Source organism: Acinonyx jubatus, chromosome E3, assembly GCF_027475565.1.
Source record: "Acinonyx jubatus isolate Ajub_Pintada_27869175 chromosome E3, VMU_Ajub_asm_v1.0, whole genome shotgun sequence".
NCBI classification, from domain to species: Eukaryota; Metazoa; Chordata; class Mammalia; order Carnivora; family Felidae; genus Acinonyx; species Acinonyx jubatus.
Window position 1 is genome coordinate 34,513,748 of NC_069398.1, and position 27,307 is coordinate 34,541,054.

The 27,307-nt window shown below is 51.3% G+C and overlaps 1 protein-coding gene across 3 annotated transcripts in view; it reads left to right on the top strand.

Annotated features, from left to right (window-relative positions):
• Positions 1-9,180: 9,180 nt before the first annotated feature.
• The window catches only part of SNX8 (sorting nexin 8), a 38,869-nt gene continuing 20,742 nt past the window's right edge, over positions 9,181-27,307 (top strand). The window contains exon 1 of one of the 3 annotated variants that reach the window (XM_027042375.2): positions 9,181-9,307. In XM_027042375.2, coding sequence (XP_026898176.1) covers positions 9,202-9,307 — 106 coding nt within the window. In that variant the 5' untranslated portion in view covers positions 9,181-9,201. Of the gene's footprint in view, positions 9,308-12,165; positions 13,502-25,027; positions 25,821-27,307 lie in introns of those variants that run through there. The other 2 variants (XM_053213033.1, XM_053213035.1) reach the window with 2 other exon arrangements.

The following is a 27,307-nucleotide window of genomic DNA, read 5'->3' on the forward strand; positions in this document are numbered from 1 at the left end:
TTTTACTTGGTCACAATATTTTATCCATTTTACATGTGTTACTGGGTTAGATTTGTTTATATTTTGTTAAGGATTTTTGTGTCTGTGTTCATGAGCAACATTACCTATAGTTTCTCCCAGTGTATTTGATTTTGGTATCAAGATAATTTTCTTCTAATGTCTTTGATTATCAGAATTTACAGCAAAAATTTGAGGAAATAGGTTTTTTTTTAAAGTTTATTTTTGAGAGAGAGACAGAAATAGGTTTTTTTTTAAGTTTCTTTATTTTTGAGAGAGAGAGACAGAGACTCGTTTGTTTATGATTGAGTGAGGGGCAGAGAGAGGGAGACACAGAATCCGAAGCAGGCTTCAGGCTCCGAGGTGTCAGCACAGAGCCCGGCGGGGGGCTCGAACCCATGAGCCTCGATATCATGACCCAAGCCAAAGTTGGATGCTTAACTGACTGGGCCACCCAGGCACCCCAATATTTTTTTAAAGCTATTTTTTAGTGCAGTTTAAGCATCAAACAAAACTGAGAGGGAGATGCAGTGATATCCCATATCTCCTTGCCCCCCCCCCCATGCATTGCCTCCCCCACTTTACCAGCCCCCCACCAGAATGGTGTGTCTGTTACCAACCTGCACTGACACATTATAATTCAACATTCACCTTATGGTTCGCTCTTGGTATTGTTCGTTCCATAGGTTTGAACAACATCGGAGAAATGGCTCGTCTCTAATTTCATTTTCCATGTGTTTGTTATGAGTATGCAGAAATACAACTGATTCAGGTATATTAGTGTTGTATCCTGCCACCTCGGTAAATTTTCCTATTCCAGTTCTAGGTGGTGGTGGTGGTGGTGGTTTTAGATTCCTTAGCATTCTCTGCTTCCACAGCCACTTTCCTTTCCAGTCTTCATGCCATTTTCTTCTTGCCCAGTCGTGGGCGAGGACTTCCAGTCAGTGTTGACTTTTAACGTCTTGTCTTGCCTTACTGCTAATCACAGGGGGAAAATGTTTGGTCTCTCACTGTTAAGTATGAACCAGCTTTAGCTTCTCACGGATCCTCCTTTTCAATTTGAAGAAGTTTCCTTATCATCCTAGTTTGCAGAGAGATGTAATCATAAATGGGTGTTAAATTTTTCCATAATTTCCCATGCGTTTTGGGGGGCATTTTTTTTGCATAATGTATTTTTTCTTCAATGTAAATTTTATGCATATGCGATGATCATATGGTTCTGTTAACACAGTGAGTTAAATTGATTTTTCAACTAATTAAACCACCTCCATTCCTGGCAAAAACTCTGCTTATATAATAACACTGCTATTACTTTCTCCTTGGAAGTTCAGTAGAACTTACTAGTAAAGCCATCTGGGCCATGAGTTTTCTTTGTGAGAAAGTTTTTTTTTTTTTAATTGAAAATAATTTAAAGACTTTTTAAATGTTTGTTTAAAAACATTTTTAATGTTTATTCATTTTTGAGAGACAGAGAGAGACAAAGTGGGAATGGGGGAGGGGCAGAGAGAGAGAGAGAGGGAGACACAGGATCTGAAACAGGCTCCAGGCTCTGAGCAAAACAGAGCCGAACGCGGACTCGAACCCACAAATGGTGAGATCATGACCTGAGCTGAAGTCCGATGCTTAAGTGACTGAGCCGCCCACGCGCCCCAAATTGAAAATAACTTTTTAACTGTGGTGAAATACACATAAGATTTACCACCTTAACCATTATTTTAAGTACAAAATTCAACGGCATTAAGTAGCACAAATTTAGTGGCTTAAAACAATAAAAATGTGTTGTCTTATTGTTCTAGAAGTCACAAGTGTGAAATGAGTCCTAAAGGATTGAAATCCAGGTGTTGGTAGGTAGGAATGGTTCTTTCTAGAACCTCCAATGGAAAAGTCATTCTTTGCTTCTACCAGATTCTTCTTCTTCTTTTTTTTATGTTTATTTATTTTTGAGAGAGAGAGTGTGTGAGTGGGGAGAGGCAGAGAGGGAGACACAGAATCCAAAGCAGGCTCCAGGGTCTGAGCTGTCAGCACAGAGCCCAATGTAGGGCTCCAACCCATAAACTGTGAGATTATAACCCGAGTTGAAGTTGGTCGCTTAACTGACTGAGCCACCCAGGCGCCCCATCTCTACCAGCTTCTAGAGGCTGCCGACATTCCTTGGCTCGTGACTGCACCACCCCAGTCTCAGCCTCCAGCATCACATGGATGTCTCCGTAATGTTGGCACTGTTCCCTTCCTCCTATGTGTTCCCTCATAATTGCACCTTGACCCACCCAGATAATTCAGGAGACTGTCTCCATCTCATGAGTCTTAACTTTGCACATCTTCAGAGTCCCTTTTTCCACATAAGGTAATATATTCACGGGTTCTGGGGACTAGATGGTCTTTGAGGGGCTAGTCTTGCGTCTACTACAGCTAACCTTCTGGCTCCCAAAGATTCACATCTATCCAGTCTGCAAAATACATCTCTCACATCCCAGTATCCCCCAAAGTCTCAACCCTTTCCAGCACAACTCAAAGTCCCAAATCTCATCATCTAAATAAGGTAGAACAGGTATGGGTGAGACGCTGTCTGTGATTCATCCCGGGGCAGAATTCCTCTCCATCCGGGCACCTAGAGAACCAATGATCTAATCCCTGAGTACGATGGCGCGATAGGCATAGGGTAACAGTTATAAACATTCCCATTTAAACAGAAAGAAACGGAAGGAGAAAGGAATTGCGGTCCTAAGCAATTCTGAAATGCAAGGGAGCAAACTCAGGTTTCAAGGAACTGTTCTCCGTGGTTCAAGGTCCACGGCTGCACCCTGAGTCTTCCTTCCTTTTTCATGAAGCGTAGCACGTGTTTGTAGCCGAGTAGTATTTTCAGCCTGTTTCCTGCCTGTAGAGTTTTCGAGTCCGCCTTCTTTCATTTCGTCTTCCTCTGTCCCTTGAAGTCCAAGCTGGTAGTGTTTCTGCTGAGACAAGATGTTCAAAAACCGTGTGGGTCTGACACGTGCGCCGTTACAAAAGAGGCTCGGGGAGCGGCGGGGGGCGGGGGGGGGCTCAGGCGGCTGAACGTCTGACTCTCGATTTTGGCTCAGGTCATGATCTCGCGGTTTGTGGGTTCAAACCCTGCACTGGGCTTGGCGCTGACAGTGCGGAGCCTGCTTGGGATTCCCTCCCTCCACCCCCCACCCAGCCCTGTCCCTCCCCTGCTCACGCTGTCTCTCTCAAAATTAATAAACATTAAAAAAAGAAAAGAAAGAGGCTCATCCACAGGTCTTTCCTGAATAATCCTGTCTCTTTTTTGCTTCTGCTGAAATGCCACACATCTAATCTAATCTCTCCAGAGAGCTCTCTGTGATGAATACTGTGGCCTTTTGTTCCTTTCCAGGTGCTAGAAAAAGGTTGTCCAGACACACCCCTGGCTTTCTCTCCAGAGCACACTTTCCTGACCGTGAGTCTTCTAATTTTACAATTGTTTGCAGTCCGGATAGGTTCTTTCTCATGGACCTGGGACACAACCTAGCTGGGCTTTCTGCCACTGCGGGGCAGAAGCTATTTTCCACTAGCTTCCGGTAATGTGGTCCTCATTTCCTTCTGAGGCCTCACCAAAATTGCCTTTAATTTTTTTTTTAATGTTTATTTGTTTTTGAGAGAGACAGATACCAAGCTTGAGCAGGGGAGGGGCAGAGAGAGAGGGAGACACAGAATCTGAAGCAGGTTCCAGGCTCCGAGCCGGCAGCACAGAGCCCGACGCGGGGCTGGAACTCACGGACCGTGAGATCATGATCTGGGCCGTAGTCGGACGCCCAACCGACCGAGCCACCCAGGCACCCCATAAAGTGCCTTTAACGTCTGAATTTCCGTCTGCACTCGCTTTATGGCAGTTTGGGTATTGCCATCTAAGATGATGTGGACTTTCTACACCACAGTCCTCACTAACCGAGTTGTTAACGGGCACGTGTCTGCTGACAATCTGTTCATGGCAATCTAGGCTTTTTCTATGATGCTTGTCAAAATTCTTCCGGTCTCTACCCATCCCCTAATTCCAAAGCCAGTTCCACGTCTGTAGGTGTTTGTCATAACAGTCCCCCACTTGGCACGTGCCAGCACGAGTATTTTGTGCTCCCCCGTGGCAGTGCGGCATGCCATTGTATGGCTCTACGGCAATAAATATGTTCATCCAGTCTGTTGTTAACAGACATTTGGGTTAGTTCCAGTTTGTAGCTATTCAAATGAGGCTTCTAGGAATGAGCCTCTTTTTGGTGGGCATATGCTTTGATTTCCCTGGGGTAAATATCCAGGACTGGGATTTGCCTCACGGGTTCTTCTTTCTCCACTCTTGGTCTGGTGTGGACAGCCAGCACCCACGCTCCTCCTAAAGGCCGGTGGGGTAGCTCTCCGTCCATCCTGAGCCTATCTAGGGACTTTAGGCCGTATCCTGTCCTTGCTGCAGGCCCAAGCTGTGCTCTCCTGTTACCTGACCCAGGCTCCTAAGATTTTTATCTTTTCTTTAATGTTTATTTATTTTTGAGAGACAGAGCGCAAGTGGGAAAGGGGCAGAGGGAGAGGGAGACACAGAATCCGAAGGAGCTCCAGGCTCTGAGCTGTCAGCACAGAGCCCGATGCGGGGCTCGAACCCACGAACCGTGAGATCACGACCCGAGCCGAAGTCGGACACTTAACTGACTGAGCCACACAGGTGCCCTAGATCTTTATCATTTCTGAAAGCTCTGTGGGTTGTCTGGCCTCGGCTTTAGGTCATTCCTGTAACTTGAAGTCCTCCCTATGTCTCGTACGCTTTCTTGCTTTTGATGCCAGCGATGTGTTAATAACATCTCGGGGAAGGGCTAAAATTGTAGCCAGCATTTCTGTAGTTTTGGAGAAGGAGGGTGAATATACTTCTGCGTCCATTCAGACTGACATAAGAAGTCTCTCTCTCTTTTTTTTTTAACGTGTATTTTTGAGACAGAGAGAGACAGAGCATGAACGGGGGAGGGGCAGAGAGAGAGCGAGACACAGAATCAGAAGCAGGCTCCAGGCTCTGAGCCATCAGCCCAGAGCCCGACGTGGGGCTCGAACTCACGGACCGCGAGATCGTGACCTGAGCCGAAGTCGGACGCTCAACCGACTGAGCCACCCAGGCGCCCCAAGAAGTCTCTTATTTAAACCTTAACTTTTCAGGAACACACCTTTGAAATGAGTGATACCGATGTTGCCATATTACATGCGAGCAAACTGAGGCTGACGAGAATAAAGTAGCTTGTCCGACGTCTCGTGAGGAGAGCCAACATTTCTGAGATGTTGAAATCTTCCTGAGGCTCCTGGAGGACGTGAGCAGATCTCCGGAACTTTAGGATGCAAGCTTGAGAAGGTATCTTGCTGCCTGACAAGGAAGCGTCGCCCGAGGATTCGGTTTCATGACCTTCACGGTGTTGAGATGATACTGGCTCAGCACTTTGTGCAGTGCCTGTCACATCATTAGGGTTCCATACGTGTTTGGGGGCTATTAATATTATTTGCGAGGTTGTTGTAATTTTCTCTGCCTTCAGACTCCCTCCCCCCAGTGTGATTTCCAGAGCCACAGGCCGCATCCCCCTCAAGCCTTCTAAAAGAAGAGGTTACGGATGGACTGGAATTTCCTGATTAAGATTGTTGAGGGGGTAGGGGCGACTGGGTGGCTCAGTCGGTTGAGCATCTGACTCTTGGTTTCGGCTCAGGTCATGATCCCAGGGTTTGGGATCGAGCCCAGATTTGGGCTCTGTGCTGAGTGCGGAGCCTGCCTAAGATTCTCTCTCCCTCTCTCTCTCTCTGTCTTTCTCTCTCTCTCCCCCCCTCCTCCTCTCCCTTGCTCTCACGTGCACATGCACTTGCTCTCTCAAAAAAAGAAAAAAGAATGTTGAGAAGAAACTGGGGGTTTTATGGCATTGGGTAACGCCACAGGGGCTATTACGAGGGGGATCTCTGGTACCAGATGGTCTGGGTTCAAATCCTGGCTCTTCTGTGGACTAGCTCTGCGATCTTGGCGTGTCAGACTCTTCTGCCTTAGTTGCTGGGGCACGGAGACCATCATACTACTATTTCGTAGATTTAGTGTGACGGGTAGGTGAGTTGGTGAATTTCCAAATAAAAGGCCCTTAGAAAGGTACTCAGCACATGGTAGGTAGACGTTCAATAAACGCTAGTTTGGTTAGTGTGCTTGCTATTTAGCGCTATTGGCCAAATATTTCTGGCTTTCAGTCCTCCGGGCACTTGGGGGGGTCCGCCCTCTGGCTCTTCCTGGTTGGGGGAAGCGCGTCACACTTTTGGCCAGGGAGTTGCGAATGGAGGGCTGTGGGACGTTTCAGTGCTTGTGCTGGATCCTGCCGAGCTCTTTCTCTTTGTCGCGATGGCAGAACTTCCAGATGGTGGCCGCTCCATTGTCTGGGTTTACAAGGGACTGTGGCGAGCGTGGCCGCCTTGTTATTTCAGGTGTCTGAGGGTTCAGATTGTTTCTGCAGCAGGATACAGCCTATCCTGACAAACAGGTCAACTATTATTAATGGTCAAGTCTGTAGTCCTCAAAGCGTTTCACTAACTTCTTCAAAAGGCCCCCAGCAGGATGAGGAAGTCCTTGCATTTCGGTGGGACAGCTGATAACAGCCCCTTTCTGCACGTCCACCTGCAACGTGACGTCCTGACTCCACTGTTCCAGTTGTCAGCGTGTGCCTATGGTCCTCGTTTTCCTATATGGAAAGCGATTGATGTGACTCGAACAACAGATGAACAATGTTAATTGGATCCTTGCCATTAACCACAAGGTTTTAAAAGTCAGAAATTCTGGTCTGCTGTTTGCTGCTTCCTGAATGAAGCAGAAATCGTATAAGGATTAGTCTTCTTTGATGAGGATCTAAAGAAGTTACAGGCAGACGAGTTTCAGTGCACGTTTCCAGGAACTTTCTAACGGTTCGAGGTATCTGGCAATAGAGCCCACAACCTGTAAGGACCGAGTTCCTTTTTCTGGAGGCATTTGGAACTGGGCACGTCAGAACCCACTGCTCACTCCCCTTTCCTCTCACAACACCTATGTTTCCAGCCCTATCACCTGTCTCACTCTGTGATGTGAGAATCCTGTTGTATCCTTGTGTCTCCCCCCCCCCCCCAATGCAGTACCTAGAAAATGCTCAGGCAATGTTTGCAGGAATCAAATAATCTTTCAACCTAGAACCGTGGCCTTCCACCTGGGCTGCATGTTGGAATCACTTGGGGAGCTTAAAAAAAAAATCCCAAGTCTAGGCCACACCTCAGATGAATTAAATCAGAACTTCTGGGGGCGGCCTCCAGACACAGTCTATCTGAACTCTCCCCAGATGATTAGAAAGTGCAGCAAAGATCCAGCAAAGTGCTGAACTAGAGGCTGTGTGGCCCTGTGTCAAGGGTGTTAAAATAATACATTTAAGGTTATCACTCTTGAATAGTGTCTGTTTATACACTTCTATTAGGGTTTTACAGTTTGGAGAGTCCAGTGAACTTTCAAACCTTTAATAAAGATTTTATAATCTAGTGAGGGACAGAGATACGTGCGGAGTAATACCAGGACATCAGCAGTGTGTGTGTGGGTGTAGGCGCACACCCGAGTGAGTGTGTGTTTGGGGACTGGATAGACGCAGAGTCAGGGAAAAGTGCTGAGCCGATCATTTGATGCAACAAGCCCTGAAAGGAAGCCCCGGTGGCGGTGGCGGAAGGAAATAGCATCAGATGGGGGTCTGTGCATCACAGGATCCTGCAGTGTCCCCCCCCCCTCCGCCCCCCGCGCCCCGTGACTTGGAAAAGCCCATCTGGAGAAAGGGATAGCACTTGCTAGGTTACAGTGGGGGGGGGGGTGCGGGGAGAGCCTCTCTGACTGTGTCAGCTGTCTGGGATGTCCTTGGGTGCGGTGATCTGTAACTGAGGCAGGGTCCAGCTGTAGCAAGGAAAACCAGCTACCTGGGGAAGACTGGGACCTTTCTTAGGACCCCGACAGGGAGGGGGAGGGGGGTCGGTCTGGGCTCTAGATCGCTATAATCAGCCCCCAGGGGGCGTTGGTGGGCATCAGAATCCGGAGGTCCACGATTCTGGCTTTGGAAACGAGGCCCTCCCTCATGGAGCCCTTCCTGGCGCCCCAGCTTCCTCTTCTGCCATTTCTGCAGCCACACTTTTAGCTCCGGGAGAACCACAGCGTCTGCAGCTGCCTGATGCCTCAGAACCTTCGCGCCTGCTGGAGGCCGCTCCTTCTGCTGAACTCCTCATCCCCAGCATCAGCTCAGGCAGGCTCTGCCCCACCCAGGGGTCCCTTCATCTGTTCCGGTGCCCCCACAGCCTCATTTTGGAACAGCCAGGACACTTGCTCTGGTGTCCTGTGGTCCTCCAGATCGGGGGAGGCACCGAATGCATCCTCCTATCTCCGGGTCCCGGCACTGGACGGCCAGGGGGAGTGGGTGAGTGAGCTGGTAGGGCGAGTGAGAGTGGGTGGGCAAGGGGGTGGACGAGTGGGTGAACAAGCAAGGGGGCGGGGGGAGAAGTGGGTGAGTGGAGGAATGAACGAATGAATGAGTGGGGGATGGGTGCGTGTGAAAAGCTGAGTGACCGAGCGAGGGGGTGAATGAGTGAGTGGGGAGTGGTGCGTAAGTGAGGAGCAGAGTGAATGAGCAAGCCGGCGGGCGGGAGGGTGAGTGAGTCCTTGTGGACGGGCGGAAGGGAACGAGTGAGAGGGCGGGCGGGTGAACGAGTGAATGAGTGAGCGGAGGGGGGTGGGAGCTAAGGGAAGGGCTAGAGGCGGCGGGGGGAGCGAGGGACGAGCCGGGAGGGGTGCGGGGGCGCGGGGCGGGGAGAGGCCCACGCGGAAGTGCCGAGTGAGCGGCCGAGGGGTGAGCGTGACGGCAAGCGGCCGAGCAAGCGGCTAAGCGAGTGGGCGAGCTGGGCTGGCACCGAGCCTGCTGGGGGGAGCGGGAGCGCGGGCGGGAGCGCGGGCCAATCCTCCGGGTGGCCGCGTGGCCGGGGCGTGGCGGGGCGTGGCGAGTCCGGGCAAGGGGCGTGACAGGCCCGGGTGGGCGTGGCGAGGCCGGAGAAGGGGCGTGGCAGGCCCGGAGCGGGCGCCGCGAGGCCAGGCAAGGGGCGGGGCGGGGCCGGGCGTGGGCGGGGCGTGCCGGGGTGGGCGCGGCCAGGCGGGCGGGCGGGCACGGAGGAAGTCACGTGGCGCGCGCTCACATGACTGGCGGCGTGATGGACCGGCTGCCGGGGGAGGCAGGCGCGGCGCCAGTCGCGGCGGCAGCTGAGGCGGAGGCTGAGGAGGAGGCGGACCCGCCGGCGGCAGGTACGGCTCGCGGTCCCCCGGGCTCCAGCGCGCGGTCCCGGGCCCGCGTCCCCCGTGACCCCGCGACCCTCGGCTCCCTGGGTGTCCGCGGCGCCCCGCGTGCCCCTGCCACGCCGAGGAGCGCGCTGTGGCGCCGCGGGCCGGGGGACCCGAGCACCTGCTCAGGTTTGTCCCGGCCGCGCTCTTCTGCCCGAGCCTCCCGGTGCAGGGCCCCCTCGGGGACGGACGTCCCCTGCCCCCCGCGGTGCCGCCCCGCCCGGCCGCGTGGGGCGCAGCCCAGGACTTTGCGGGGCTCCGACGAGAAATTGGGAGTTCTCCCCAGCAATCCGGACAGACTTCGCCGGGAGTGCTTCCGAGCTAGTGGATGAGCGTGAACACGGAAAGGCGTGCGCCAGGCTTGGCTTTTCTAGCATGCTCCCTGTTGAAAAGTTCCTTTCTCTAGTCCTAGTCCTCTAACTGCAGAACGCACGTAGGGGGATGTTGGTAGGAGTTACTACCTCTTCTTGGTGCTGGCGGGGGTGGGGGGGGGGGTGGGGCACGAGGTTGAGGGACTCCTCCTGGCGGTCTGGCGAGGTGTCTCCAGGGGGCTGTGCTCACCCTAAGTTCTGGGGGGCTACGAGAGGGCTCATTCATTAGGGAGAAACAGGAAGGGGGCGTCAGGGAAGCTGCTGGGGCGTGGGCGTTGGGCTGGCCTGACTAATTGATATGAAAGATCCTGGGTGAGTCTGCGTCTGCACTGAAGTCCCCCACCCCCAAAGTTGGTCTTTAGATTTTTCATTTTATTTGGAGCTGGGTAAGAGGATGCGTGTGATGGCTCTTGCTGTTGGTTAGAACATTGTGTCCTCGAGGCCTCACGTTGGCGCCCAGCGTGGGCAGTCCCTCTCACCTATACCAGGGCCGTCGCCTCGCCCCTTTGGCTGGGTCACATTTGGAAATGGGAGGCTGTTTCCCCTCGGATTATAAAGCAGTTCATAGTTGCTGGATGTGGTGGTGGTGGTGGCTCAGGGGTCTCTCTGCAGGTACAGGTAACTGCAGGAGGTGTTTGAGGCAGGACTCCACTTACGGCTGCCAGTTACGGATGGCACCAGCTCTCCGAGACTGCCTTTCCTGCAACTTGGTCTGGAATTTCCATGGTAGCTGGCCTCCTTTGGGGTCGTGGCGATTTTATTAGGCCCGCTCATGGTATCCACAGTGTAGCCAGTACCTCTGTGTTTACAGAGGGCTTTCTATAGCCGGCTGAGTCTCAAATTCAGGGTTCACGGATTGCTGGGATGTAACCTGTCATTTCATCCCATTTAAAATCTTTTGACCATCCCATGAGGCAGGTGACGTGGTAGAACAAACCTTTTTTTACACCGGGGTAAAGGAAACCCAGAGGCAAGTGACTTGCTTGAAGTGGGCAGTGTTAAGGAGGCACGGTCAAGGTGGGAATCGTGGTTGGGTGGGCTGGAGTCAGAAAACCTAAGCCTTTGAGACTGAATCTTGTCCGTCGACCATAAATGTGAATCTCACATTGATTTTGATTTGTTGAAGGGTTTGTGTTTATGGATACAGAATGAATTTTCTCTGGTGTCCTGTCTACACAGGCAGAGCCCACATGTAATCGTGGGGACTGTGAGGTCTAGGACTTGGTGGTGCTTTTGAGATTGTGAGCAGAAATTGTGTTCACTTTTTCAGCATTAAGAGTCTTATATTGTGGTTCTTTGACGTTTAAGCTGTGAACGGTAACTCTCTAAACATTTAACTTGCAATTAAGCAGTATATGGATAAACACATTTTCTTTAAAAAAAATGTAGAACATTATTAACTAGGTGGAAATCTCACTTCGATTGCCATCACCCTCTCTTTACCAGAGGTGACAGTTGTTATCAGTTCGGGATGGATTCTCTCCGTTCTGTTTTTATATTTTATACATTCGCGTTCCCAGAAAACATCCCGCCTTGTGCCTCTGTGCCCGTGTTTCCCCAGGACAGTGTATTAGTTTTCTGCCGCTGCTCTAACAATTTACCGCAAACATGGTGGCTTCAACAGCACAGATGTATCATCTCCCAGATCTGGAGGTCAGCAGTCCAAAATCGGTTTCCCTGGGCTAAAACCAGGTGTGGGCAGGGCTGCGTTCCTTCTGGAGGCCCTGGGGAAAATCCATTTACTGGCCTTTCTAGCTTGCAGACGCCTCCCACATTCCTTGGCCGATGGTCCCCTTTCTCCAGCAGCCATGAGCACGTCTTTCACATGCTGTCATTTCTCTGGTTCTCCTTTTTTTGTTTCCTTCCTTCCCTTTGAAGGACCCCTGGACTACACTGGGCCCACCTGGGTAGTCCACAGCCCGTGCCCTTTCTTAAGGTCAGCGGCTTGGCAACCTGAATTCCATCTGCTACCTTAGTTTCCCTTCTCTGTGGAAACAACAGCTTCAGCTTCCAGGGGTTAGGTCGTGGACACCTTCGGGTGGGAGGGGCGTTATCCTGCCTTCCATGAGTAGATGCTGTAGGAGTGGAATTGCCAGGTCACAGGGTTTGCACCTCTTTTGTTTTAACAGGTAGTGACGCATTGTCCTCTGTGGTGCCTATCACCAGTTTAGTCAGCAACGTGCTTTATTAAGAACATCGTTTCCTCAGGGGCGCCTGGGTGGCTCAGTTAAGTGTCCAACTTCGGCTCAGGTCACGATCTCAGGGTTTGTGGGATCGAGCCCTGTGTCGGGCTCTGTGCTGACAGCTTGGGGCCTGGAGCCTGCTTGGGATTCTGCGTCTCCCTCTCTCTGCCCCTCCCCACTCTGTGTGCCTGTCTCTTTCCCTCTCTCTCTCTCAAAAAGAAACATTAAAAAAAATAAAAACCACACCCTTTCCTCATAACCTCATCAACACTAAATACCATTTTTTAAGCTCTTCAGATTTACAAAAATTAAGAATGTGTCTCATATTTGTTTGGACTTCCATTTTCTCCAGTGTTAGTGGAGTTTAGTTTCTTGTCATATTTTCATCTTGTGTGGCCTCTCCGAACTCACTGTTCATATCTTTTGCCCATTTTGTTAGGAGTGTATCTTTTTTCATGTTGAATTGTAGAATTTCTTTTTTCATTTTAAACATAGGCCGTTTGTGGCTTGTACAGTAAAATTGTAACTAGCAAAATGTCTGATTGGAACATTCTACTCTCTGTGCGGGATGAGAGTTTATTTCAGGGCCTCTTTTGAAGCTATAAAGCTCAGCAACTGTGACGTAGAGTAAGAATGGCAACGGATGAATGTGATAGATGCTTGATTGTGCAATTTGATTTTTTGAGGTTGCATCATACCCTGATAAAAATATACACGCGTGACCGCTGTGTATCATAGGCCCACTTTCCTGCAGTCCGATGGACCTAAACTTGGTCTTTAGCCCAGGGGAGAATCGGCTTCAGTTCTGTTAGAGCGGCTCAGTGGATGGCATTCCAGACATTCCATTTGGTTAGGAAGCTCCCGGCCATTTGTCTCCTGGTTTTCTCTGGGGTCATGCCTGAGCTCTGCTCATCATTGGCGCTCCTGTGCACCGGCCCCCACCTTCTCTGCGTGCCTGGGCCCTTTCCTTGCTCTCTCTGCCCCAGCCACCACCCCTCGCCTGCTGCTTTCTGGGTGTACATTGGTCAGAATTCAGTGAGCTGTCACTTAAGATGTATGCATGTGGGTTAAATTCTATCTCAAAGTGCTGACTACATTCAGGAGAAAAAAAAACAACAACAACCCTTCCTGTCCACCCTGCTCCCCTTCATTACACGCATTTTGATTGTAAACTCCCGACAGGCAGAAACTATTATTTTTCTTTACATACCAGTATCTAGAATAAGATCTGCTATGCAGAAAAGGCTTAGAGGTTTAAATAGAATTACGTTTTCATCATACGTTTTTTCAGGATAGTGTCACATTTTAACTTGGTAACAGTGGTAGCTGTGGAAATATGATTTGAGTTTGCTTCCTTGGTCTTTCAACTCTCTGTCATACAGACATACCCAATTTGCAAGGTAAAATGTGTCAATTTGAAGAAAGAGGAACTAACTGAATCACTGTTACGTAGAACGGATTTTGCCAGAATTTGTGGTTAGCAAGAAAGTGATGTGTTCCGGGTGGGGGAATTCTGTTTTGGTATTATTTTTTCCTTCCTAAGAAAAAGACATCACAAACAGAGATGTTTTGCCCACGCTGCTTGCTGGGGGGAGCCTGGAGTTGTGAGTGTCGGGACAGCGGCTCCGCGAGGCCTGTCTGGGAACAGGTCCGCACCCCCCCCCGCCCCCCCCCCGGGTACTTGGTGAGCGGGGCTCCGGATCACGTTACCCTCTGAAGGACTGCAGTGTTTTCATGATAGAATCACTCAAAAACCATAACGAGGCTTAAGGGGATAGATGTTCTCTGTGAAAATAATCAGGACGAAAGTGCCCTGGAGCGCGGGGGGCTCGGGATGGGCCAAGGTACACGCGGGCTGTGAGCCATTGGAGTGATAGAGGACTCGGGCCACGCTTCATGGTTCCTGCTGGCTGGGTGGTCGGAGTGGAGCAGGTGTTGGGTGGGGTTTTGCCGTACTCCTGACCAGTTTGGAGTTTGTGTGTTCAGCAGAGTTGAAGTGAAATTACGTGACGTTTGATTAATTCCAGGGAAGCTTGGTGTGGACTGGCCAGACTTGTGGCTAGGTACTGTCTCTGCGAAGTACGTTTTCATGACCTCCTGAGGATCTTTCCGAAACGATCTGTGCTGGTAAAGTTTGTTTGCCAGAAGTCTTACGAATGAGTTGTAATCAACCCAGTGAAATTGCATTGTTGTGTGAGAATTGGCGCTTTGAGGAGGATGTTGTTGTACAGGAACGTAACTGTGAGTACAAACGTTTTATAAACGGAGAAATCAGCCACAGTCCCACCATTTCAATGCAACCACTGCATTTTAGCATACGCTTGACTTTTGAACAACACAAGTGTGAACTACGCGGATCCACTTGTACGCGGGGTTTTTTTTTGATCAGTATGGTGCGGTACGGTAAGTGTATTTTGTGTTATGATTTTCCTAACATTTTTTTTTCTCTAGCTGATTTTATTGGAAGGTTATGGTATAGAACACACACACAAAACATGTATTAATTGATCTTTTATTACTTACTAGTAGGGCTTCCAGTCAACATCTGGCTGTTAGCGGTTAAGTTCTTGGGGAGTCAAAAGTTCTACATTGATTTTCCACTTTGCAGGGGGTAGGGTTGGCGCCCCTAACCCCCATGTTGCTTGAGGGTCAGCTGTTACTTCCTTCTTCCCGCGCATATGCTTTTTACGTCTTCCTAGTGCATTTACGCTTTACGGCCTAGCCTTTCCACTCAACATTTTTCTACACTGTTGAAAATAGTCTTCGTAATTCTCTACTTAATGCCGGCATGGTACTGCGTCAAGCTCTCGATTCGTGCTTCTGAAGTGCTAACGTCATACGATTTGTGTTAAAGATCCTCTTGCCACGTGTTTTTCAGAAAATGATTCTTTAAATCAAGAACCAGTGTTAACCTTGCCCTTCTGCTTGCACTTGGTCTCTCCCGCTCTGCCCGTTCCCACCTCAGAGGTGATCTCTGTTATCAGACTTTCCTGTCGGATTAGGGTTTCAGTAACCTCGGTTATTGGGCTTTGAGAATGGGGGGATGCCCTTGGGTGACCTGTTCAGGGATCTTTGCAGATGTGAGACCTGAGTCCCTCCACCCTCCCCTGAGGATGTCCAGAGAGGCCCGAGAAAACGTACACTGGTGACTCCAGTTTCAGTCAAGTTACAAAACATGCAGAATCAGACTCTTGTGTGGGGATGCTGCCGCAGGTTATAAAACTATCAATGAAAGGCAAGGAAGATATCATGAAAAGTAGGTGGTGGTCGCCTCTGTTAGGAGAAAAGGGGTTTGACCTAAAATGTTTACTGGACAAGGTGGGCTTTTTAATTTTCGGCCTGGATGTGTGTTTGAGATATAATTTTGTTAAACTGTCCATAGACATTACAGCCCTTTCTCTGTGCATGTTATCTGCTTCACTGTAGAAAATGCGGAGGGAAAACCCAAGATCCCAAGATGTCAAGTGCACCTGCTAACGATCTGCAGTTTGCCAGGCAGAGGTGGGCGCAAGGGGTCTTGTTTTAAAACAGTTTTGTAGGCATTCTGACCTCCCTTGTTTTCTACTCTCTAGTTAACATTGGAAGTATATTTATGGTGAAATGCGTGTTTCATCGTATCTTTGTCCACTCCTAATGGCCAACCTTGCAGTGAATCAGCAGGACGGTCTCCTGGCTGCCGCTGTTTCTGGTGTCTGTGTCTGAATACAGTTGGCGCTGGTGAGCCCAGCTGTTTCGGTGGCCCCGGGGACCAGCAGGACCCAGACCTGACGGCCACTGGCAGGTGTCGTGGCAGGAGGGATGTCTGGGGACCTCACCTGCCGTTGACAGTATCTCCATGATGGAGATGGCAAAGGCCATCTTCCGTAAAGGAGGGTCAGGTGATAGTCGTGACTTCGCACTGTTAATTGCCTTTGGGGCCGTAATTGCACCTCCCAGCTCCTGCGAAATGCCACTCACTGCTGGGTTTTTGCATTTTCAGCTCTTCAGAGTGTGGGGAAAGTGTGTGTGTGCACTTCTTTGTCTCAGGGTGTCTCGTGTACCACCGTTCTTACTTCTTAGGGTGGACAGTGAAGTCGGGAGGCTCCTCGGAGTACCTGTAGAAGGTTAGTTGTTTTCTTTCTTTATTTTAATGTTTATTTTTGAGAGAGAGTGTGTGTATGCGTGAGAGAGCGAGCTTGCGCACAAGTGGGGGAGGGGCAGAGAGAGGGGAGACACAGCGTCTGAAGCGGGCTCCAGGCTCCCGAGCCGTCAGCACAGAGCCCGACGTGGGGCTCAAACTCACGAACCGTGAGATCATGACCTGAGCTGAAGTCGGACGCTCAACTGGCTGAGCCACCCAGGCGCCCCGCCTGCAGAAGTTGAGAGGTGAGCTGGCTTGTGTGGCAGTGGGCGTGTTTCCTGAGATGGACTGTGTTATGAGTGGAAAGTGTCCCATCTTTTGCCTCCTCCTGGCAGACCTCCACAAAGGGCATTCTGGGCGACCAGAGGACGCGTTGTATTGATGGCAAAGCCTGGCAGAGCGCTTCCTGTAGGAGGTGCCTTCCTCCTCACGGACATCCTGCAAAGTCAGTCGTCTATGAACCCCACTTTACAGATGGGGAAACTGAGGCGGCAGCAGTCCCATTGCTCGCCCATGACCAGAGGGTGGGATTCACACCCCGGCAAGCGTGGGGCTCCCGTTCGGAAGCGGCAGACGTAACCTCTTGGCTACCGTCTACGCAGGCCGCCTTCCATGCACTTCCCTTAAGTTCGCTTTGCCAGCCGTTCCCAGACCTCGAACTTTCCCTCTTCTGAAGGTTTCACATACGGCGAGATGTTTCCGTGTGGCTGTCCCGGAAATGGCCACCGCAGACCGCTGTGAGATGTTAGCCTCTCTCTTTTCAGAAAGGGGGTGCACTTGACACGGCGCGATGGGCCGAACAGAGAGCCTGGCAGTCCGGAAAGTGTGTGCGCGCTACAGTCGTTGGAGGCAGAACGGTCACTTGCGTGGTTTGCGCGCGGGTCTCAGCTCTGCCCCGCGTCTGCCAGAGCCATCCGGTTCAGTCTGGGGCGCCGCGGGTCGACTGGAGCATAGGTTTCCTGGAGAGAGAATGTGACAGCACCCGGAAACACATTTTGCCAAGCACAGGCCGAGTTCCCTCGTCTAATGAAGGTGTTGGGATTATCCTGGCTGACCCATTCGCAGTCTTTGGGTTGCAGACACCAGAGGACGGTCCAGCCTTCTCTGCGTGGGAGATGAGACCTCCAGATTCAGCGCAACTTGGCTGTGGAGGCAGGACTGACTACGTGTTTCTCTTACTGTGACATTTTTCACGGTCCCTAATTTGTCCATGCCAATTTCCGGGACGTTCCTGTCCCTGGCTGATTAATGGCATTCCGGGTCCTCTACCCTGCAGGCCACTGGATGGCTTGTCTTATTTTTTGTGTTTCGTTCCATAGACCAATGGGGGTTTGTTCAAATGGATTTAATTGTATCTCACTTGGTTTCCAATGCCAGTGACTGCTTGGAATTTTATTAGTGGGGCCTAATTTGGCTGTGAATGCAGGCTCTCTATGTAGCCTTGACTGAGATAGAGCACACTCGGTCCTGCTAGATATTTTGGAATATTTTCACTTTCACGGCAACAGATCCTAGATAACCTGAGTCACTTTCAGACTGAACCAGTCAGACCCAGGGTGAGGGTTTAAACAAAGAACAATCTCCCAACACATTGAATTTGGTTCCAGAGAGAGATCATGATTCTTTTTGGAATTGGACTCCTTTTTTGTAAGTTATTCCAAGATTCCCCAAATTACTATTAGCTAAAAGAGTACTGCTTTTGAACTCTGGAAAAAAATCACCAGGCCTTCCCACAGATAAACATTCTGAAAGTGAGAGACCGAAGAGGTTTTTTGAGGAATACACCCAACTTGACCGGGGTCCTTTCAGGAGCATGTTTGGAAAGATTCGTGGAGAAGCAGAGATCTGGTGGCCTCCGTGCTGGTTCCTCTCGCTCCAGTTTGAGACAGGAAATCATCTGATAGGTGACTGTTTTTGGCCCTCAGCTTCGGTTTTGTGATGTCTTCAGGAGATAGACCCATGATTTTTTCCCCCCTCTGTGGTTTGGTCTCTTGCATTGCCCTCGGAAAGGAATAGCCACTCATAGGTTGCAAACGTCTCGTTTGTGTGCAAGTGGTTCACACGTGTCTTTGAGCTCCCAGGGACAACCCGCGATCTGTTCGGGTCTTGACCAGAGCAAGATGCCATCGTTGTGGCGCGTGACCCGTGCTTGAGGCAGTGAGAACGCCGGGCCTCCGGTTCATCCGATCTGTGATCTGGAAGTTCGTGTCTGGCCTCTGGCCTGCCGGTCCTTTGGAGAAGAAAAGCTTGGGCACCAGGCACTGTGCTGGATGCTTTGACATATTTTCTTTAACACAAACTTCTTGCAGCTGAACAGTGTTGAAGATGGTACCGTTCCCATCTTAGAGATGAGAAAACTGAGTGCAGCGAGGTGAGCTGTCTGTTCGCGGTCACAGAGGAGTCAGGGATTTGCGTGGACACCATCTGACCTCTGGCCCCAGGCATGGGGTGTGCCTGTCCTGGCTCCTCTCCCCATGAGTCAGGGAGGGAATACAGGATTGGTTGTCGTCAGGTAACCTGTACAGGTTCAGGCCCCACCGCTTAGCTGCTCGCCAGCGCTGTGACCTTGGCGGGTCACAGCACAGACCTCGCCAGGCTGTGCTGCTAGAGCCTTGCTTTCACGTCTGGTAAATGGGACCACGGTGCCTACTTGAAGGGTTTTCTAGGACTAAAGAGAGATGATGTAGAGGTTCCGCGAGTCCCCCACGCAAAGAGGTTTCGTTGGGAAGGGCCCTTGCCGGAATGGTGGTCGGCAACGCACACAGCTGTCCAGATGGCCAGGTCCATCCCTGCCTTTGAATTCGTGGGTAGAGTGAGGGGTGGGAGACACCCTTCCTAAGGGCAGCTTCGGTTGTTCTCAGCATTCAGTGGCTGCTTCCAGTTCTGACGTGCAGCTTCGTAGCCACAGGGATGACCCGGACCCCAGGGGCCCGCTGGAAGTTTCCGTGGCAACGACACCAGCTAGGCTTTTTTGCTTGTGCCGGGAACAGCCAGAGGGTTTCTCACGTAGATGATCTTCCCCCTTCTCGGTAGACATCTTTGCTCAAGATCGCAGGCCGGCTGTGCTCCGGGCCCATTGCTGGCACGGGAAAGTCGTTTGCACAACAACTGGGGAGAAGACAGGGAATTCGTAAAACATTTTTAACAGCCTTATTGAGCTCTAATCCACATACCACATAATTCTCCTATTTGAAGGACACAATTAACGGAATTGTGCAGCCATCGACATCATTTTAGAGCGTTCTCCTCTCCCCTGGAAGAAAGCCTACACCCACTGGTGGTCAGGTTCACGCTTCAGTCCCCTTTCCTCCTGGCCTGGGCAACTATTACTCTCTGTAGATTTGCCTGTTCTGGAATTTCATACAGATCGAACCGCGTGTTCTGTGTCCTTCTGCGTCTGGCTGCTTTCGTTTTGCATCGCGTCGAGGATTATCCGTGCTGTAGCACGTACGCTGTTGCTTTTAACGGCCGAATAGTATTCCGTTGTATTAAGACTCTGTATTTTACTTTACCCCTTCATCACTTGGCGGACGTTGGGCTGTTTCCACGTTTTGGCCATTATGAGCAATGCCGCTGTGAGTTCACGCACAAGTTTTTGTGTGGACGTGCTTGTCATTTCTCTTGGGTGGTATACCTGGCAGTGGAATTTAACCTTCTGAGGAGTTGCTGGACTGTTTTCCTGTAAGTACAAGGGCTCCCGTTTCTCCATGTCCTCACCAACACTTGTTATTGCCTGTATTTTTTTTTAATTTTTAAAAAAGTTTTATCTATTTGAGAGAGAGAGCATGAGTGGCAACGGGGCAGAGAGAGAGGGAGAGAGAGAATCCCAAGCAGTCTCTGCACTGCCCGCGTAGAGCCTGACGCAGGGCTCGAACTCACGAACCGTGAGATCACCACCTGAGCCTAAACCAAGAGTCAGACGCTTAACCGACTGAGCCGCCCAGGCCCTGTGCTTGTCTTTTCGACTGTAGCCTTCCGTGTGGGTATGAAATGGAATCTCATTGTGGCTGGGCATCTTTTCATGTGCTCATTGGCTTTTCGTATATCTTTTGGTGACAAATGTTGATTCACATCTTTTGCCCACTTTTATTAAAAAAAATTTTTTTTTAATGTTTATTTTTGAGAGAGAGAGAGCATGAGCAGGGCAGGGGTAGACAGAGAGGGAGACACAGAATCCGAAGCAGGCTCCAGGCTCTGAGCTGTCAGCACAGAGTCTGATGCAGGGCTCAAACTCAAAACCACGAGATCATGACCTGAGCTGAAGTTGGATGCTTAACCAGCTGAGCCACCCAGGTGCCCCTCTTTGCCAATTTCTTAAAAAAATGTTTATTTTTGAGAGGGGGGGCAGGGGAGAGGCAGAGAGAGAGGGAAAGGGAGGATCCCAAGCAGGCTTCTCTCACTGTCAGTGCGGAGCCTGATGTGGGGCTCGAACTCACAAACTGCGAGATCATGACCTGAGCTGAAGTCGGATGCTTACCGACTGAGCCACCCAGGTGCCCCACTTTGCCTGTTTTTAAAATTAGGTAATTTGTCTTTTTTTTTTTTTTAATTTGTACTTTCAGAATTTCTTTGTATATTTTGGACACAAGCCCCTAATCAGATCCATGATTCATCCGTTATTTTCTGCCATTCTGTGGGCTGTCTTTTTGATGTCTCGATGATGTCTTGCAGCACGACGGTCTTTAATTTTGATGAAGTCCCGTTGACCTATTCTGTTTCTCTGTTGTCTGTTTTTGGTGTCATGACTCATGACTTTGTCTAACCCAGGGCCACAAAGATATGTTTTTATATTTTCTGCCAAGTGTTTTGGAGTTTTAGCGCTTTTAACATGGACCTTTAGTTACCGCGTGTGGTGTGAGGGAGGGGATCTGGCGCATTCTTTGGCCCTTGGAAACCAGTTATGCATGTGCTGTGTGCCATCCCTGTGCCGGGCAGCGTCGGGGGCCAGAGCTCCCTGAACCGGGCTGGGTGAATGTTCTGGTGTGTGAGAAGCCCACGGACGAGACACTGAGGCAGGTCAGCAAGGAGGCGGAAGTTGGAGAGTAGACTCGCGCTCGCACAGGGCTTAGCAAACACTTCACTGTTGCAGTAGTGTTTGAACTGAGATTTGGAGAGGATTCAGCTCAGAAATTCTCAGTGAAGAAGTTCCAGAGGACTTGGAGGGACCTGGAGAGGTGGTTTATTTTTACTTTGTTTCAAGGTAAAAACACTCAAACTGTTGCAGGAAGAGGAAAGCCTTTCTTTGTTGTGCTGGTTGATGAGCCAGATGGCGCGTTATGGCTTTAGTCGGGGGTTTTGCCTTACGTTGTTTTGGGGAAAAGTAGATATAGCTGTGGATTGGCCGAGGGGCTGTGGTGGAGGTGGGGAGCTGCCCCTGCTCAGGGCTCGCCCGGGGCGGCGGCATAGTTGAGAGCCTCCTCTGTGTTACCGGCTTTTGCCTCTGGCTGTGGTTCACCGAGGCACGGTTCCTGTCACTGGCAAGACGTTACTGCGATCTGTTGGTGCGGAATGGGCAAGAGGTTTTCACCCCGCCTGGGAAAGCATAGCAGGCCTTGGTGACTCTCTGTGGCTTTCCTGTCTGTGTGACTTTGGCGCCTTTCATGCAGTCGGCAAATGGTTTTACTGAGCACCTACTATGTGCTGGGGGCTCTTCTTGACTGTTGGGATCCTAAGCGTGGACAGAATAAGGAAGCCTCTTGTCCCGGAGTTGATGGTCTTATAGTGGGTGGTGGACACTCCTCGGACATAATGAGCCAGTGACCCATGTTAGCATGTGGGGGGCGGAGGGGATGCAGTTGGCACCGAGTACCTGCCGTGAGAAAGTGGTGTTTGAGCCACAGTTCAAAGGAGGTGAAGGAGTTGGTCTGCGGATAGTTGCGGAAAGGGCATCCCCAGTACGAGGGCCCTGGAGCAGCACCCAGGCTCTCACCGGTGGGTGCCTGCCGGGGCTGAAGAGAGGCGAGTGGAGGGGGCAGCAGGACATGCGTCTCCTGGCTGAGAAAGGAGAAAAGAACATTTTGGGGGGCAGTGGTGGATTTGAGGAAACTGCATTACGATCCCTTCCCCTCGGTGATTGCCGTTCTGATCGCAGGCGTGAAGGTCAAATTTTAGTTTTCTCTTTTTTGATGCCACTATGGTACATCTTTATTTATTTTTTGGTACATCTTTTAGATTACCAAGATCACTGCAGTAACGCTCCAAAGAGGGTTTCTGAAGAAAGTCTTACTCAACATGTGTCTGTGTACAAAAGCCATCCAGGGAAGTGTCCATTAGCAGGAAATAATGTGGCAATTCTCTAGGAATTGATGCTAAGGATAGAGTAAAAAAACCCACAGCGGGATGTTTTGTGAATAGGGCTGTTCTTCACGCTGTTGACAGTAGCAGGAAATGTCTCATGGGAGAAGGGCTACGTGACGTTTAGTTGCATACCTGAGATGTGATGCAATCGTTACAGGTAATAGTACGTTTTTAGGATATAGAACGGTTGTAAAGTAAATGGAAAAAATTCAAGATGAAATTTTGACTTAGCGGCCACTGTGTTAGACACAGACCCTATCAAGTGGTGAGGGGGACACAGGGAAAACACTGGGTGGGGGGGCACTGCGTGAGGCAGCCGGGCCTCCTGCTGATGGCAGTGTGACGTGGGTCAGTCATTTTGGAAAACGGGAAATATTTGCTAAGCCGGACGTAAGAAATCCCAGGATCCAAGAACTTTAAGGAACATACCCAACAGAAATGAGGGGTATGTGTCCACCAAAGGATGTGTGCTAAGTGTTCATAGCAGCACTGTGTGTAATAGGAAAACCCTGGGAACTACCCAGGTGTCCAGCAGCACGATCAATAGGTCGATCGTGGCCCGATCACACAGCGGGGTCTGTAGCAATGACAGCTGCGTGCGGTGACATGTATGGGCCTTGCACGTTGTGCTGAGTGGAAGGAGTCAGAAACAGGGGAACTTACGGATTGATTCCGTGTATATGGTGTAACCACAGACAGAAATAATGCGTGGGTTAGAAGGTGGCTGGCACCGTTGGCGGGGGAGTGGCCGAAAGGGAGCCGGGCGTGTGTCCCCGTTTCTCTATGTGGGTGCTGCCCCGATGCTATGCCGGTTCATTGACTTGAACAGATTTGATAGGTACACTCTTCTGTACTCATGCTCTGTTCCAGTATAAACCAGAAAAAAAAATTGTGTCTGTTGTATACGACAAAATATAATACTTGCATGCACTTTACACACACTTATGGACACGTGGAAAGCACAAAGACCTACCTGGAATGGATATCCCTCCACTCTAGGACAGTGGTCACCTTCAAATAGGAAAGGGGGCCAGGGTGGGTGTGCATCTGTGATGTCTTTTTTGTATTTAAATTTTTTTTCAGAAAAAATATCTCACAATGTTACGAAATTTCCATGGTAGATACACGGAATATGATATTTTCTGTACTTTTACTTCTGTTTGAAATGTTTCACGACAAAAACAAACGTAAGTGCATTTAAATGTATGTAGGAACACAGATTGAGGGGAAAACCATGTTCATGGTGATTATGTTATGTGAATGGCTAAGGTTTTTGTGTTGACAGAAAATTTGAAAGAAACGTCACGTACACACATGGAAACACACTTTGTATTTAAGAAACTGCCTGTGTGTCTGTTGATCCCTGTGCACGCGGAGAGCACGTGCAAAGTGGACACGGATGTGTACAGATGGTAGGGGTGGGGGGTTTTCTGTATTTAAAAGCCTGGGCGGCTCAGTTGGTTGAGTGTCTGACTCTTGATTTCGGCTCAGGTCGTGATCTCACGGTTTGTGAGTTCAAGCCCTGTCTCGGGCTCTGTGCTGACGGCTCAGAGCCTGCTTTGGATTCTCTCTCTCTGTCTCTCTCTCTGCCCCTCTCTCCTGTGCTCGCTCTTTCTCTCCCTCGAGATAAATAAACGTTTCAAATAAGATAGCGTAATGGTACGTGAAATGTTCTTGAAAGAAAATTGCGTCTGAAGGGTAGCAAAACCGAGGCTGTGACAGCCTCTGTGTGTTTGGGCTCGAGTTAGGGCTCATTCTTGAAGGACTGTGTGCTGCACACGCGGGTGTCCCTGGTGTTCCCTGGCCACCCGGCCGCCGAGCTCTCTGTCGTGAGGCCATGGCCACCATGAGGACCTGGACACTGTCGCTTCTGTTTCCTGAGAACAGCCAAATTTCAGAAGAACACAGTCGCTTAGAGCAGTTTTTGAGGGTGAGCCTGAGAAGGAGTGTTGCTGTTGAAAATCGAGGACTCCTGCTGGGTCCATTCCCTGTAACTTTGGAGGAAGAGCTGTCACCTGGAACGCTGCTGTCGCTGCTGTCTCTGATGGGTGAGCAGAACAAGGTGGCAGCACATATGAACCCCTGGTCTGTGTCCGGTCTGGGCCGTGGGTCTAGGCGAGGCCCTGAGGTCCTTCTTCCGCTCGTCCTATGACAGCGGTTCTCAAACTGGGGCCTCTGGACGCTTGTTGGAAACTCGGGTTCTCAGGCCCTACCCTAGACTCTGGGGGTTCAACCCAGCGATCCGAGTGTGTTTCTTTCTTTCTTTTTAAAAATTTTTTTGTAAATGTTTATTTTCGCAGAGAGCGAGCGAGCGAGAGAGAGAGAGAGAGAGAGAGAGAGAGCGAGCGAGCATGAGTGGGGGAGGGGCAGAGAGAGAGGGACACACAGAATGGGAAGCAGGCTCCAGGCTCCGAGCTGTCAGTGCAGAACCTGATGTGGGGCTCGAACTCATGAACCGCGAGCTGAAGTCACACACTTAACTGACTGAGCCACCCAGCCACCCCTGAGTGTGTTTCTTTAATTGTACAACATACGTGGCATAAAATGTTAACCATTTTCAAGTGTGCAGTTCTGTGGCATTAAGAACACTGACGTTATTGCACAGCCATCCCCACTGTCCCTCTCCAGAACTTTCTCATCTTCCCAAATTGAACCCCATTCAGTACTGACCTCCCTCCCCCTCCCCCAGCTCCTGATACCATCATGTACTTTCTGTCCCCGTCAGTCTGACGACCCCGGGACCTCGTGGGAGTGGGTCCCAGTGCGTGTCCTCCCGTGTCCGCGAGTCTGACGACCCCGGGACCTCGTGGGAGTGGGTCCCAGTGCGTGTCCTCCCGTGTCCGTGAGTCTGACGACCCCGGGACCTCGTGGGAGTGGGTCCCAGTGCGTGTCCTCCCGTGTCCGTGAGTCTGACGACCCCGGGACCTCGTGGGAGTGGGTCCCAGTGCGCGTCCTCCCGTGTCCGTGAGTCTGACGACCCCGGGGCCTCATGGGAGTGGGATCCTACAGTGTCCGTCCTTCCGTGTGTGGTTTGTGTCACTCAGCCTCCCGCCCTCTGCGTTCACGCACGTGGCGGCCGGTGCCAGGATTTCCTTGCTTGTTAAGGCTGAGTGATAGTCCATCGTGTGGCCGGACCACACTGTGGTCGTCTGTCGGTGGACGCGTGGGTCGCTTCCACCTCTCGGCCGCCGGGAATCCTGCCGCCGCGAACGTGGGCGAGCGGGTGTCTCTTCGGGTCCTGCTTCCGGTTCTTCTGGGGATAGACCGGAAGCGGGATCGCTGGTCACGTGTGATTCTGTTTCGTGAGGACCTGCCCCACCTTTTGCCTCAGCAGGGCACTGTCCGTCTCTGCCTCCGCGTCCAGGGCGTCCGGTCCCTCCGCGTCCTTGCCCACACTTACTTCCTGACTTTGGATACTAGCCGTCGTACCCCTCAGTGTCTGGTCAAGCCCAGCAGTGGACCCTGATGCATGTGCCATCTCTCGCCGGTCCCGGTCCCACGTGCTGGTGAGCCAGCAGCCGAGGACGGCAGTAGGGACAGATCCGCGTGGTGGTAGAACGGTGAACTTGGGGGCCATCAGAACGCAACTTCCCGCCCACCGTGCTGCTAAACTCGGATGGCAGGAAGCTTTCTCCCTGGCTGCCTTTGGAGGACACGTGACCTGCCACGGTGGAGAAAGCCCTTTACCCCCCCGGGGCTCTCTGCAAGCAGTGAGACCCGGGGGTGGGCCGAGCTGGGGCATAGTTGGGGTATCTGCGGGTGCTTGGTGCTGTCCCTCCACGGTGGGGCGGCTGGCCAGGCCGGGTGCAGCCTCCTGTGTGTGTGCAGGGTCCCCTGGTCTGTGACTTCTGCGTTGGTCAGCATTTGCCGGGGCTTGCTTTCATGAAGTGAGGGTGTGCGTGACCGCGTGCTCATTGGGCAACTCTTGTTGGTTTCCCGAAGCTTCGGCCTGTGGCGAGTGAGGAAGGGCCCCTGCTGCTGGGGGCTGGACCTCTCCGGGGGCGTGCCCGTGGCAGGACTGCTGCCCAGAGGCTCTGATGGAAATACGGGGGGGAAGGACAGTGGGCTCTGTGTGACGTTTCATTGCTTTTCGTTTGTGGATAGCTGGCTTGGAGAATCCCAGAATTTCGGAGCCGGACACGTTGAATGCTGCTCACTGACCGTTTCCCTGTGTGCGCTGCAGAGCGGCAGAGGCCCACGCCGGGGGTCCCGCGGCGCGCCGGTGGCTGGCTTGGGAGTGACGCCACTCCCCATCAGTGCCTGTTCCTTCAACACCTGCCAGGCTGTCTTACAGTCACCTGGAGCCAGCACATCTGTCGGGTAGCGAGGTGTCCCCCGGGGTGGAGACTGGGCCTCATCCCTGCCACCCGTGGGGCCTCGCTCCGCGGGCCAGCCTGGATCACCGTCCCAGACACCTACTGCTACGGGCAGTTGGTTCTGCCTTTTAGTCCACAGATGCACGAAGGTGGTTCGGAGTGGAGCACGGTAATCCCGAAGGGAGGCAGGGGCTTACTCACTGATTTCTAGCAGGTAGTTACTTTGAGCTCTGGTGTCTCATTTCCCACAAGGGCCGCTGGGGCAGTGTGGAATCAGCCCGAGGCGCTGAGCCTCCGGGTCTGAGAGCCGCTTCCTTCCAGCTTCTCTCGGACCGTGAGTGGCATTTCAAGGCAAGGCTTTGAACTGGGTTCTGGGCTGAGTCCAAACCCCGTGGTGGAGCAGTTGTGTGTCAGAAGGGTTGGAGCAGAGCGGGAGCACCGCTAGAGAGGCCTCTGAGGGTTTGTTGCTGACGAGGGCCTGGCCCTGGGCAGGCAGCCTTACCCCTGCATTTTACTGGTGGTAAGTGGTTAGCTCGGAGGGGGTTGCTTGCCGGGCACACACTGTAGGAAATGAGAGACTGGGTGTCAACACACACCCGTCTGAGGTCAAAACCCATCCTTTGTCCGGAGCCTTTCAGTATGGGGCCTCACTGCCTCTCTTGGAAACTGTTACCTGT